At 44.1% G+C, this 14,364-nt stretch overlaps 2 protein-coding genes across 3 annotated transcripts in view; one reads left to right on the top strand and one right to left on the bottom strand.

The window, feature by feature from the left end:
• The window catches only part of efr3a (EFR3 homolog A), a 180,662-nt gene that overhangs the window by 24,742 nt on the left and 141,556 nt on the right, over nucleotides 1-14,364 (top strand). The window lies entirely within an intron of this gene.
• On the bottom strand, nucleotides 6,841-11,598 carry LOC308286118 (kelch domain-containing protein 3-like; the record flags this gene model as incomplete). Its single annotated transcript, XM_080727074.1, has 2 exons — nucleotides 6,841-6,951; nucleotides 10,507-11,598. 2 exons carry the CDS (start codon nucleotides 11,596-11,598, stop codon nucleotides 6,841-6,843), a joined length of 1,203 nt encoding a protein of 400 aa, XP_080583200.1.

Below are 14,364 nucleotides of genomic sequence, written 5' to 3'. Positions count from 1 at the left end.
TAACCGGAGTGTGGAGGAGGCTTCACATCCGCTTTATCACTTCCCATACCGGATACTCCTGATTAGAACTTCTGTCTCCCAGACTGTATGACGGGAGCATTTGCACATTGTGGGAGTCAACAGTCTGGCCACACGAGACTAGTGGATTCTTAATTAACAGATTTCTAAGTGGCTAGGTGTGTGTGTGTGCGTGCGTGCGTGCGTGCGTGCGTGCGTGTGTGTGTGTGTATTATGTTCAAGTGAATCAATGCATGATGTGTTAATTAAATCTAAATTTCCCATCATCCACTGTGCTAGGCAAAGCGGTCTGATCGGCTTCTTCTCCCATTGCGTGCGCTGGGGTTTGTTGTCTGTTGTTGGTTGGTGCACCGGTATGTAGGCCTGGGGCGGTATGTAGGCCTGGGGCGGTATCGACATTTTGTTACCGCGATTACCGTCTTCCCATTTACCGACGGTACTGCGGTAATTACCGCACCCCCGTATCTATTAATTAAGGTTCGGCGATAAGCCAAAATATTGCAATCATCTTCCCTAAATTCGCCTCTCCACAGTGGAGAGGCGACACAGCCTGACCGCCCGAGTTATACTTCTCCGTACAGCACAGCGGGTATGGCTTTGAAAGGAGCAGATCTACAAGCTCACAACACATTGCATCCGCGACTCGTTCTGAGCTTTTAGATCTGCACTGTCGGGTTACCATAGTAACGTAGGCTAGCTAGTAGGCTTTTCAGACACAAACAGCTGTGTGAACAAACCAGAAGAGGAAGGGTAGTCAGATCGTGTACAGTGATTCTGTAAACTCACGTCACGTCTCAACTCTCAAATCGCAGTGATTGAGTGCTGCTATATACAGGTTTTAGTTACAAGACTTGACAGAAAAGGTTATAAAATCTCCGACGCGCCGCCGAACGGGCACAACGTGCGACGCGATGGAAAAAGTAAAATAGTTTCATTTTCGTTTTTAGTCCACGCGGCCCGCGCTCCGCCAGTAATCCGTATGAATAAAAAAAGATATGCCACAACACAAGGTATGTATAAACATCCTTGTGTCGAGTGGATTACAAAGAAAGTTTACGCTGCTCTGTACTCCTCTACGCAGGCAGGCAGCTGCAGGAGTGACTGTCTGTGTCTCTGAGAGTGAGAGTGACGTATGTGGCTTCCAAACTGTGGTACACGGCCCAGAGCAGAGCGGCATGGAGCGCATGCGGTCCTCGCTTCTCCCCTGTTTTAAAACTCGCTTGTTTTCCAATAAAAAATAGACTTTTTTTTGTCTTTTTTTTACCGCGGTAAGCACACTGACACCGCGGTAGACCTCGGTTTACCGCGGTACGGCGGTACGGCGGTTACCGTGTCCAACCCTAGCGGTATGGACATTTTGTTACCGCGATTACCGTCTTCCCATTTACCGCCGGTACTGCGGTAATTACCGCACCCCCATATCTATTAATTAAGCTTTGGCGATAAGCCAAAATATTGCAATCATCTTCCCAAAAGTCACCTCTCCACAGTGGAGAGGAGACACAGCCTGACTGCCCGAGTTATACTTCTCTGTACAGCACAGCGGGTCTGGCTTTCAAAGGAGCAGATCTACAAGCTCACAACACCTCGCATCCGCGACGCGTTCTGAGCTTTTAGTTCTGCACTGTCGGGTTACCATATTAATGTAGGCTAGCTACTTGGGCTTTTCAGACACAAACAGCTGTGTGAACAAACCAGAAGAGGAAGGGTAGTCAGATCGTGTACAGTGATTCTGTAAACTCACGTCACGTCTCAACTCTCAAATCGCAGTGATTGAGTGCTGCTATATACAGGTTTTAGTTACAAGACTTGACAGAAAAGGTTATAAAATCGCCGACGCGCCGTACGGGGCACAACGTGCGACGCGGTGGAGAAAGTAAAATTGTTTCATTTTCGGTTTTACTCCACGCGGCCCGCGCTCCGCCAGTAATCCGTATGAATAAAAAAAGATATGCCACAACACAAGGTATGTATTAACATCCTTGTGTCGAGTGGATTACAGAGAAAGTGTATGCTGCTCCGTCATAGAGTTGTGCTCCGTACCCTGCTCTGTGCACTGTGTGCAGGGCGTGATTCCTAAACCCACCAGGATTGAGTTAAGACCCGCCTCACTCCTGGAAGTCCTCGCGTTTCCACGAGGCGGGTCTTAACTCAAGCCTGGTGGGTTTAGGAATCACGCGTGTGCAGGTCTGTGTCTGAGTGACGTATGTGGCTTCCAACGTGTGGTACACGGCCCAGAGCAGAGCGGCATGGAGCGCATGCGGTCCTCGCTTCTCCCCCGTTTTAAAACTCGCTTGTTTTCCAATAAAAAATAGACCTTTTTTTTGTCTTTTTACCGCGGTAAGCACAATGACACCGCGGTAGACCTCGGTATACCGCGGTACGGCGGTACGGCGGTTACCGCCTCCAAACCTACCGGTATGATCGGTACGCCTGAAACGCGCCCATTGAGAAAGGTTCTGTGTTGCGAAAACTAAGTGCGATTGAATCTTTTCTGTAATTGACTCATCAACATTTCAGTTTGAGTCCCAGTCCTACATTTTGTGTTAAAAGCGTTAGCATAATAGCTTTAAAAATATATATATATATATATTCAAAGATTTGCATACAAAATTCAGGATGTTTCTAAAATGGCAGATCTGCAAGCTCATAGTTTGTATTATATGAAGCGTCAGCGTTAGTTTACGCAGGACCCAGCTGTAGTCAGCTGTCAGTCAGTTCTGTTCTCATTCCTCATTCTCATATCTGCCGGTCATTACGTCACATGACTGCCATACTCCAATCAAAGCTCTCAATCAGTAGGTAAGGCTCCTTTAAATACGGCTTGCTTTCTCTACCTATGCTTGGTTCCGAAGCTTCGGAATCATTCGCTGCTAGCTGCCTCCTCCACCCCAGCCTCCACCTTTTCACGATCATGGCTAAGCTCAAATACTTGTGATTGTTTGATTAAGTTACATGTCCATGTTGTTAACTCTTTTACTGCCACAGAATTGAACAAAAAGCTCAATCCACTGCCAGCTAAATTGAGAATTGTCGCTCATCTTTGAAGGCCTACTGGAGAAATTTGGTTTCGACTATAAAGACAACAATTATATGGCAACGAAGAATAGAATGTCTACTTTGCAACAGAAAAAGATTTCGAGTTTTTATCTTGTTCTGTTCATTAGCTAGAAGCTGCAGAATGTGGCCTAAAAACAGCTCTTTGAGAACATAAAGCTGAGAAAAATGCATTTTTGTGAAGAATACATTTTCAGGCAGAAATCTCTCTTTAGCCTTTTATTGTTGGCTTCAGTAACATCACACCTATGATCAGTGGTTGTTTACAAACAAATTCAAAAAAATAAAAACAAGAAAAAGTGTCTTTTTACACACTTTTAGTGTGTAAGAGAAGTAAGAGCAGTAGTAAGAGCAGTGCAGAACATTGACACAGTGACATGAGCTTCAGCCTGAATCCTGCTTCAGCTTTCAGGGTTCTCTTTATCTCACAGTGACACTACATGTCTACAGAGTGTATATGTGTGTGTGCGTGCGTGCGTGCGTGCGTGCGTGCGTGCGTGCGTGCGTGCGTGCGTGTGTGTCATTCAGCCTGCACAGGGCCTGGGGCTCCATTCTGTTTCACTCCAGCCAGGCTCCTCCGGAAGGGCTCCACCGGGTCTGCTGAACTCGTACACGAGCCCATGGTCGATCTGTAAATTATACAAATACATAATTACTATAAAATACATGAAAAATAGTACACCTTCAAGCTCACAACGCGTCACAGCAGAATGCGTGGAGGTTGGGGGCCTACTATTTTCATCAAAAGGCCGTTTTAGAAATGTCAACCCCTGCCTCTCTAACATTCTATGCACTTCCTGCTTACCACACACATATATATATATATATATATATATATATATATATATATATATATATATATATATATAGTAATTATGTAAAAACAGCATTCATGGTCTGGAGAGGGCACTTTTTACAGATGGATAAAAGGGCAGGGGCTCAAGCCCCCTTTGATGTCTATGTGAGCATGTGCATGGTGCTAAGTCTGATTTACAGAAAAAAGTTTGTTTTTTCTTTACCTATCCTTGTCCTTGGACGACCACGATGTGGAAATGAAGAAGTAGGCTCATCATCATCGTCGACTCATCATCTAAAATCATAGCCAGGAAAATATCAAATAGTTTATATCTAAACAAATCAATTTACTATTTTGACATTTAGCAAATGACTTACAATAAGTTCATATATAACATAAAATGCAGTTATAGTAATTAGTTACCATGCATTTACTGTCACAGTGAAATTCCCTTTATACCCTGTATACCTATATAAAATGTCACAATGCAACATAGCTCTGTTTACACAAAGCTGTACTCCCTCCAACTGTATATATGTTCCCCATTTTCAACAGTTTTTATTTGTAACACTTGCTTTGGCAATGTAAACGTATGTTTTCTCATGCCAATAAAGCTCCTTTGAATTGAACTGAAAAGCTACATCATCAGCTACTGATGATGATGATGATGATGATGATGACGATAAAAAGAAACCTCTCCCTCTCTCTCACACACACACGCATCGTACGCACGCACACACAAACTAAGCCAATAAATCCTAAATTCCCATCAAATAATCCTAGTAGGCTGAGCAGTGCACGTACACTACACGCGGTACGTGCACGCGCGTGATAGGAACTCCACGTGTGTCCTGAGTAGCGACAAAAACAAACCAAGCACGTGGATCCTAACTGCTTGGATCAAGTTACTGATCCGGTCCGGATACGGAAACATTTCTTGCATGTATGTGTACGTGTAAATAGCCGGATGCAGTAGGCGGGCTCTAGACCGGATCCCAATGTCGGAGTGGCAACACGTCGCAATGGAAAACCGTTACCCTATCTCACTGATCACTGACCATCCCCCCATCCCAGGCTTCCAGTTCCACACGGATGCTCTGTTATCACACAGTATACAACTATATACAGTATACAACTATACAATACATACATGCACTGGATTGGAAGTCTTACTTTGGACAGTAGAATCGTGGCCTCTGTTCTCCGAGGGGTCTCTACGTGGAAGCCATTCTTCATTGGCCAAATCGCCCAGTTCGTCCGTCTTTTCGCGGTGGTACATGGGTCTCTGCTGCTGCGGCGATGTGAGCCCCCGGGCGGGGGGATCCATCCTACACGGGGGTCGAGCTCCGTCGGGATCGGTTTCCACAATATCACGAGGCTCTTGATCCATTTTTGGACCCCGGTTCTTCGCGACTGGCACCATCTTCAATCTTTTTATCTTCAATAACAATGGCTACAGTGATCTTTTTCTCTTCTTCATCATCATTATCATCATCATCATCATCATCACGACCACCACCACCATGGGCGCTGGTCCTGGGTCACCAACACGGGTAGGTTGTGTAATCCTAATTCTAACAAAGTTTATTTCTATCGGTGGATCTGCTGCTGCTGCTCGGCCAGGGGGGGTTGGGTCGCACTTCGGCGGAATGATACCAGCAAGTTGAGGCTGAGTTGGCCTAATACATCTCAATATTCTAGTACTGCTAAATACTACTACCTACTACAATTACTATACTACTAATACTATAAAACAACTGATTTCCGACAAAATGATCGCTTTTACCAACGTTTCTCTCTCTCTTTCTCTACTAACAGCCCGATGCATAAAACAATATAGTCCCTCAAGGCTGCTAGCAGCTAGCAGTGGCGTCAGTTCAGAACAAGCTAAGGTATGGCAACATGACTGGTGTCTGGTGAAGACACCAGTCATGTTGCCATACCTTAGCAACAGGCACGATGAAAAGTACATTTTTATTATTTCCCCCTGTCAAGGTATGGCAGCTGCATACCCCTGCCATACCCAATTGACGCCCCTGGCAGCTAGGCAGGCGCAGAGTCGCTCTGGGCAGGCGGAGCCAGGACAGTCTGTTTACTTTTTTTTTTTATGAACGGTTTCCGGCTGTCCTCAAAACGACACCGACGACCAATTATGCATTCAAAAGTTGCGCAAGGACGTCTTTTATCATAATCCATAAAAAACATCAAACGAACGAACGGCCGTATTGGCCCTACTCGACCTCAAGAATTGGGGCGAACAGGAACGTTCAAAGCAGTATAAGAGTTAAGCTCAAATACTGTGATTCAACTAAGTTATTGTTCTGCTATTGCATCCCTATGGGGGTTATTGCTTAGCGTTCCACTGATTTTGCTTAGCATGCTCAGGAAGCTTGCACAAAAAAAGGGTTCCTGACTAAACTGCTATTGTTGAAGAGCCAAAGTATAAAATATTGGTTACTTGATTCTTCTGATGCTCGGATGTCGAGCCCCATCCGCCAAGTCTAGCCCTTCAATCCTAGCTTCCCTGTAAGTCAGGGGTGGGCAACTTTGATGATGGAGAGGGCCACTATATTTCCACCTTCACTCCAGAGGGCCACATTGCATATTGCTACGTCCTTTGTCATTCTAGTATCTCATACAAAAGAAGCAAAACATAGCAGATCTACAAGCTCAAAACGCATCGCAGCGCGATGCGTTTTGAGCTTGTAGATCGGCTATTTTTGCTTCCTTTGAATTGGAATCCTGATTTTTTTTTGTTATAATTGGAATCCTGAAATGTAACATTTTGATTTAATTTCAAACACATTTAGTTATATACTCATGTTCACTTCATGAACCTAAATACAAATGCATTGTACAAAATAAAATACATTTTAATACTACTATAGCCTACTAGTCATTAATATAGACTGACAGAATTAAAGCAGGTCATGTTTGGAATAATTGTAACAGCTGAAATCAATAATATATCAGTATTCCGATATGAACCTGCGGGCCGCAATAAGTAAAGGCGAGGGCCGCATGTGGCCCCCGGGCCGCCAGTTGCCCATGTATACTGTAAGTCTCTGATTATATTCACACTGACCAGTTTCAGGGAAGAGATTTGTGAATGGCAGTAAATTGCTGAAGACAGGTCTCTGCTGATCCTTCAGGTTTTGTGTTTTATTTTGCTGACACAGTGCTAAGAGGGCTGACTTGATTCTGATTGACAGTGCATTAAATCACATTTGAGATGCACAGGGACGTCCAAAAAGCTGCACAGAGCGATCCATCTCCATGCAGAATGTATGGCTACTCCCTCAGTAATATGAGAGCGGCGGTGGACAGTGCATTTACTTGAGTACTGCACTGAAGTACATTTTTTAGTTTTTATTTGCAAGCACATGGCTTTTAGTGGGTTGGCTTAACAGAAATTATCGAAACGGATAAAAGCGCCAAACATTTTTTGAGGCTTCTTTAGGACCTAACGATGGATTTTAGCCTTGGGTACCATCGACTTTCTATCCACAAGTTTCCCCGGGAGTTTACTGGAGACTATCAGGACCAAACTTCCGGGTTTAACAGCAGACATACAAGCTCACGTCGCGTCGCAGATGCAACCCGTTGTGAGCTTGTAAATCGGCGGCGGAAGCTCGGTGCAGACGTCTGCACTATGGGGCGTTGGAAACTCGTGGATACAGGAGGAAAATACCCAGAAAAAAAAACTCTGCTTTAACCCTGCAAGGCCCAGCGTTGCTTTTTGGCAAAGTTTTTTAAATCATTTTTTAAAAAATGTTATAATTAGTTTTCCTGTTCTTTTTTCACATTAACATCACCATTAAATCCTATTGTTTAGTATTACAATGCCATTGGCCACGATATTTGCATATAAATACCCCCCACAGAGACTGACATTCACACCTCCCAGAGAAGTTGAATTTCCAGCGTCTGGACGAACAACATCTCACTTTTTAACTGAAGCTATTCCTCACAAAAACATAAGTAAAATGCCTGTAATATTTTTTTCCGTGATCATTAGAATGTCTAGAACACGTGCATATGTTAATATTGTGGAAAAATATCCCCAAAATGCAAATTAGAGCATGATTTATGATTTATGGCTATAAAACCTTACAAAAACATTATTCAGTTTTTTTAATTACATTTTCCTGTGATTAGGACTCCTACAACACCATCTGATTTTTTTTAATTTGGCCAGTAGAAATTAATTTGGGTCTTGCAGGGTTAAGTAGGGTTGGGAGCCCAACTTGATATGGATAATTCTATGGGTAAACTTCAAAATAAAGTTTGGTACCCAAGGCTAAAATCCATTGTTAGGTCCTAAAGAAGCCTCAACAAAAGTTTGGCGCTTTTATCCGATTCGTTTCGATAATGTCAAAAACCAGGGTTAAGCAACCACTATTTCCCTGAACTACATTTCAAATATTGTAATTTTAACCTCTTAAAATAGCCTGTAGATCGCCTGTTTTCCCTATATATATTTTTTCCTTCATATTCATGGGTTTCAAATTAATGTAGTCCTATACAAAAATAGCTGCGAGGCGTTGTGAGCTTGTAGATCGGCTATTTTTGGCAAAGAGGTTTGATGTAGAGGGGGAAAAAGAGCACACTAAGTACATACAGTAGTGAAAGGTCAAGTGTATTGAGTATTGATGGTTCTATAGTGGTTACATATCTGATAACACAAATTGACATGAATCCAAAATACACTGATGATTGTGCTGTCAAACTATATGGAATCTATGAATAGGTTGTGGGGGTCCCTGCTTCGTCTCTCTCTCAGCTAAGGGGTCCTTGGCCTGAAAACATTGAAGACCCCTGTTCTATGCCAATCAGACAAATTGAAACACCTGTGTTGGTCCTCAACATGGCCGGTGTAGGACTACACATGAAACCTATGGATTGATTGATTGATTGATTGATTGATTGATTGATTGATGGTAGTCTACATTTCAATACAGCAATGCATTGATATGAAAAAAAAAATACACTGAGACACCTCACCTGTCATAATGTGAACTAGTCTGAAGACGCACTGTGAGCTTGCCGATCTGCTATTTTCAGCAAAAGTCTAGCATAGGGCTGTCACGATTGACATTTTACATGACAATTAATTATCACTCCAATAATTGTGATTAATGATTTAATTGTGTTTTTGTCATTGACAATTACATTTCTGTTTGGCTTGTAGGCTTTGAAGTTGAACATGGCAGATATGACACATAACCTAAACATACAAAGAAATTACTGACATATATGACAACTTTATATTTAAAAAATAACACTGATAGTGGAAATAGCCTACAAGCGTCGCATCACAACACGTTGTGAGCTTGTAGATCTGCTATTTCCACTACTTTTTGAAAGTGTTTGAAACGAACATTTCTCAACATGGAAACGATTATGCAAAACAATTCCGATTACCTCAAATAATTGCGATTAGACGATTATGTAATAATTGTGACAGCCCTAGTGTAGCATGCTGTTTAGACATATCGTCGTTGTCGGGTGACAACCTTGTATGTCCAAAACCGTTCGTTTTGCATTTATCATTTAAAAAAATGATTTAAACAAGTGAAAACAGCTGATCTACAAGCACACAACGCCTCGCACCGCGAGGCGTTGTGTGCTTGTAGATCTGCTGTTTTCACTACTTTTGTGCGACAGCCTTGTCTGATGAAGCAGGGCTTTACCTTGCAAAAGAAAGTACACATTTGACACTTGGAGATACGAGGTTTCCACCCGACAACGACGATATGCTAGTGTCCTTTGACCAGAGTTCATGTTCACTCTGCTTATTCCCATCTAGCATTTTCAAGTAACACCGGATTAGGGTGTCTGCTAGTGCTAAATCAGTGCTTCTCTATACCTTTCAGACCCCCCTACATAATCATAATTGAACTGGGGACCCCCCCACCCTGACAAGCACTTGGAATATCAAGAGTTGGGGCTTTACATTTAGTTTGAGTTCCTTCCTCAGATGAATTATTGTGAAAATAGCAGATCTACGAGGCATTGTGAGCTTGTAGATTGGCTGTTTTCACAGTGTTTGCCTCTTTCTTATTTTATTTGTCAATGATTGATTAGGTTTTATAGTATAGTTTGTTGATTACTTTTGATGCAGTAATGATTTTTCTTTCCATTTCTTGAGGTATTAAAGGTCTGAAAAGTACTTAAATCGTCATCTAACTAAGCTGTCATCTGGGGACCCCCCTTGGGGTCACAACCCACAGGTTGAGAACCACTGTGCTAAAAGACTAATTTGCTACTACATACACATGGTACAGACGACACACCTTAGAACAAGTCAACTAACATTGTAAACAGATAAGATACTTGTTCGAGTCTCCCCCCTAAAACAAACATAGACAAATAATTAAAGATTATTGAACTTAAATACTGAACATAAATACTCGGCTCAGTTGACCAAAAATAAATCAAAATGTAACCATTCAAATCATAGCAATAGCATTATTGCACTGGCCTACCACAAAAAAAGGAAAAAAAAAAACAATATCATATGCTGGGACATTGACGAAAATTGTAGTCAATTTACATTGAAGCATAAGTTAATGCTGCAATATATAACAACATACAAATATATATAAAATCTTAATCAAGAAATACCAAACTACTGGTTTGGCCCTGGTCATAGCCGCCAATTCCCACCTCACATCCTGCGGGAGTCCAGACTGCTCCAGACCGTACTGAATGACCGCTAGCTTGCATAACGTCTTCATGCTGGGACTTAAGTCTAGGATGAACAGGTCTGACATCATGCCTTCATCGTCATCTTCGTCGTCGGTGCCGTCGACGGGTGCGTACCTGTATCCTCCAAAGTGGACGACGCGATCTCCCACGGTGCAACAGCACATCCGGTACATGCACGCCGGGCCTTTCCCCTTTGGCTCAACCTTCCTCCAGGAGAAGCTCCGTGGATTGAACTTCCAGAGGTCGTTGAAGTTCTGGTCCAAGTCGTAGCCACCGATTATGTACAGCTCTCCGTTGTAGGCAAAGGCCGAATGACTCTCGCGTCCTTCTGGAAGAAGTTGCGCAGAAGGAGTGCACAGCCAGCAGTCGGTCTCCGTGTCAAACACTCTGACGTCGTTGTAGTGGTCCTCAGCCCCTAGGCCCCCGAACACAAACATCCTCGTCCCGATGACGGTGGCAGAGTGACATTCCGAACCGGGCGGCGCAGTGCCTCTGGTGACGACCAGGGACCAGAACATTGTGGCGGTGTCCAACTTGTAGAGGGCGTTGTCAACGTCTCCAGTCGTCCAGTCGAATCCTCCGAACACATACATGACCTTCCCTGAGACACAGGCTGAGTGGTACCACCTCACCTCCGGAACGGACCCACAAACCGTCGGCTTGGACCACGCGTGGGTGTCGACGGCAAAGGCGTAAAGCACGTCGCAGTGCCACTCCGTAAGCCCTCCTCCGCAGATGTAGACGATGTCGTCAACCAGCACAGCTGTGTGGCCCACGCGCACGGTGGGAACCTCAAAGGGACACTCTCCCCTTCCGGGTGTAACCGTAGGCAACTTTGACCAGTGCAAGGACACTGTGTTGAAGATGTGCACTTCCATCTGGTCCCTGTCGTTAACGCACGTCCCCTGTGCACGTTGTTGTCCCCCGAAGGAGTACACCTTGTGTTCCGCCGCCACAGCAGCGTAGAAGGCTCTGCTTGGTCCGCCATCCAGCTGCTTCACTGTCCAGTGCAACATCTAAACAAGAAGACCTCGATTCATTCAGCCCTGTGTTCTGTAAAGAGAATAACAGTCTCCATAGCAACGCATCGCCACTTATAATGTGTCCCGCGGCACAAGTGCCAAGGGAAGCTTGACCAATCAGACAATGCCTGCGATTCTCAAACATGTAGACCACTAGTGGGCCACTTACCACTAATTTGGTAAGTGGGCCCCCAAATACTTTTTTTAAGTGGTCTGACAGGTCAGACAAGTTGTAAGCTTGCAGATTGGCTATTTTAGGCGAGAGGTTTGGTGTAGAGGGAATAAAAAGCAGACCAAGTACAGAACCAAAGGTCAAGTTTTCTAAGTGGTTACATTTCTGAAAATACACGTAATTATGAATATGCAAAATTAATAGAAAAGATAATGTATTAAAATAATAATAATTATTATTATATATATATGTGTGTGTGTGTGTGTGTGTGTGTGTGTGTGTGTGTGTGTGTGTGTGTGTGTGTGTGTCTATATATATATATAGCACTGATGACCATGCTGTCAAACAAGTCTCTTTCATCTATGAAAACCTTTAACACAGTTTTATACCATTATAACGGTGGTCCGTCAAAGACAATCCAAAGCCTCTATGTTCCAAATGTCCAGCCACTCTCTGCTGTTTGTCAACTTTAAATCACCTCTGCCATCTGATCTGTGTGTGGCACATATTCAGCCGGTAACATTTTATTTACTATGTGAAATAGTGTCCATGTATTCATTTTATTTCTTTTTTTAAGCAGACTGCAGAGCTCATTAAAAAGCAAAGAAAGGTGGCCCTGCGGTGGGCTGAACAGAGCCATCGCTGTGTCACTGTGTCTGCGAGAGAGCGCAAATCACAGCCAGCCTGGCACTTTTAATACCTTCATCAAGATGTAGAAATGACCTCACCGCCATAAACACTAAAACACCATTACCCAGCTATGACCATTCCTCACACTTTACGGCCTTTCCCCCCCTTAATTAATGGACTCCATTTGAAAGATGCGGAATGGCATTGTTTTTGAATTACGTTATGCAAAAGGCCTTTTGAAATACAGGTCGGCGCATACATTTGTCACTGGGAGGTTGGTCGGCTCCGGTGGGATTTGATCCTGAGTAACCCTAGCGTTGTTAGTGCCTTGCTCGACAGGGAATTGAACCCGCAACCTTGGCAGGGTCAGTATTTCAACCACACAAGACCCTCGCACTCCTATTCTGCTGCGAAAATGTCTGTATAGATCGGCTATTTTCAGAATTTCAGCAACGCGTTTTGATGGAGAGCACGGTTATTCTGCAGGGGTGCGGGACTCCTAGGAGGTCCCCAGAGTTATTCCAGGGGGGTTTGTGTGTGATCGGAATGTTAATGAACCATAGCATCCCTATAATGGGGGGCAGTCACAGAGAATAGCCGATTTGTAAGCTTACAAGGTGTCTTTCAGCTATTGGTCAACTAAGCTGTAACTATAGCCCTTGGAAAAGTCTAAAAAGGTTTAAGTCATCAATATGCAACAACATTGTATACAAAATACTGCATGAAGTGGGGGTCCCTACTTTTTGACTTTCTCAGCAAAAAAGAAAAAAAAAAGATAAGAAAAAAAAGAAAACCTTAGAGCCCTGGTATATAGGGATACAAAAAAGAGGAAAAAAAAGAGCAGACATCATACAGATCCCTGGGGGACTCCGGTAGTATGAAGTATGTGGAGGTATTGTCCTCTCAGACAAACCAAACACAACAAAACAGAACGACACAGACCAGAAGTGTCCCTGCACTAGAGTGTTCGCTCAGGGGAATAGAACAGCACAGCATGGTATTGCTGTAGCGTAGAGCGTGAAGGCGACGCCCAAACACCTCCATGATGGATTGGTCATCGTGAGAGATCCTGGTGGTGCCATTTATCTGTGTGTGTGTGTGTGTGTGTGTGTGTGTGTGTGTGTGTGTGTGTGTGTGCGTGTGCGTGTGTGTGTGAGCGAGCGCACGCGCGCGCTCTGTAAACTTTTTAAAACTAGTAAGACGCCTCAGGGCGACAAGCAACCTCACGCCACAGTGATGTGGACATCAGGGATCTCCATATATGGGCATACAATGTATTTGTTCCCCTGGCATCACAGGATCTCCATATCTCCATGTATGGGCATAAAAGGGATTTGTTCCCCCTGGCTTCACAGGGATCTCTCTAACAGGGCGTCATTAATATTTTATGCCCATATATGGGCATAAAAGGGGATTCTGTTAGTGTGACATCACAGTGAAGCCAGAGCGTGATGTCCGTGCGGCAAATCCATTCTGGTAGAGTGGTTTCCCTGACATCACAGTGACAACAGAGCATGATGACATAACGATGACACATTTTTACGGTCTGTGGGTTTGCACGTCTACACGCGGACAAGCTGTGTCGTTTCTCATGGTAAACTGCGGCCTTCTGTCGCAACTAGACTGCACTCTGTCGAGATGCCAACTTGCTCATTGTGCACTCGTGGCCATCTATGGCCTACTTGTCTTTTCTTCAAAAACGGAACCGTGTAGAATAATCTGGATGTCAACATATTGATAGCCTGGAGGAGCCGGCCCCTTTCTAAGGCCTAGAGGGGCGGATACAACTTATGGAATCCAACGCCGGCTCCCTATTGGTTCATCGATCTGTGTCCCCCCCCCCCCCCCCCCCCCCCCGCTCCCCACAGCTCAGTGCCCTGACGTCACAACATTTGGAGCGACACCCCCTGCACTCTGATTGGTTGGGGGAAACGGAAGGTTGACTCCCACTTTCTATG

This window comes from Nannobrachium achirus, assembly GCF_963921795.1.
Source record: "Nannobrachium achirus genome assembly, chromosome: 5".
NCBI classification, from domain to species: Eukaryota; Metazoa; Chordata; class Actinopteri; order Myctophiformes; family Myctophidae; genus Nannobrachium; species Nannobrachium achirus.
The sequence above is the reverse complement of the archived record's forward strand: the minus strand, read 5'-3'. Positions and strand labels throughout refer to the sequence as shown.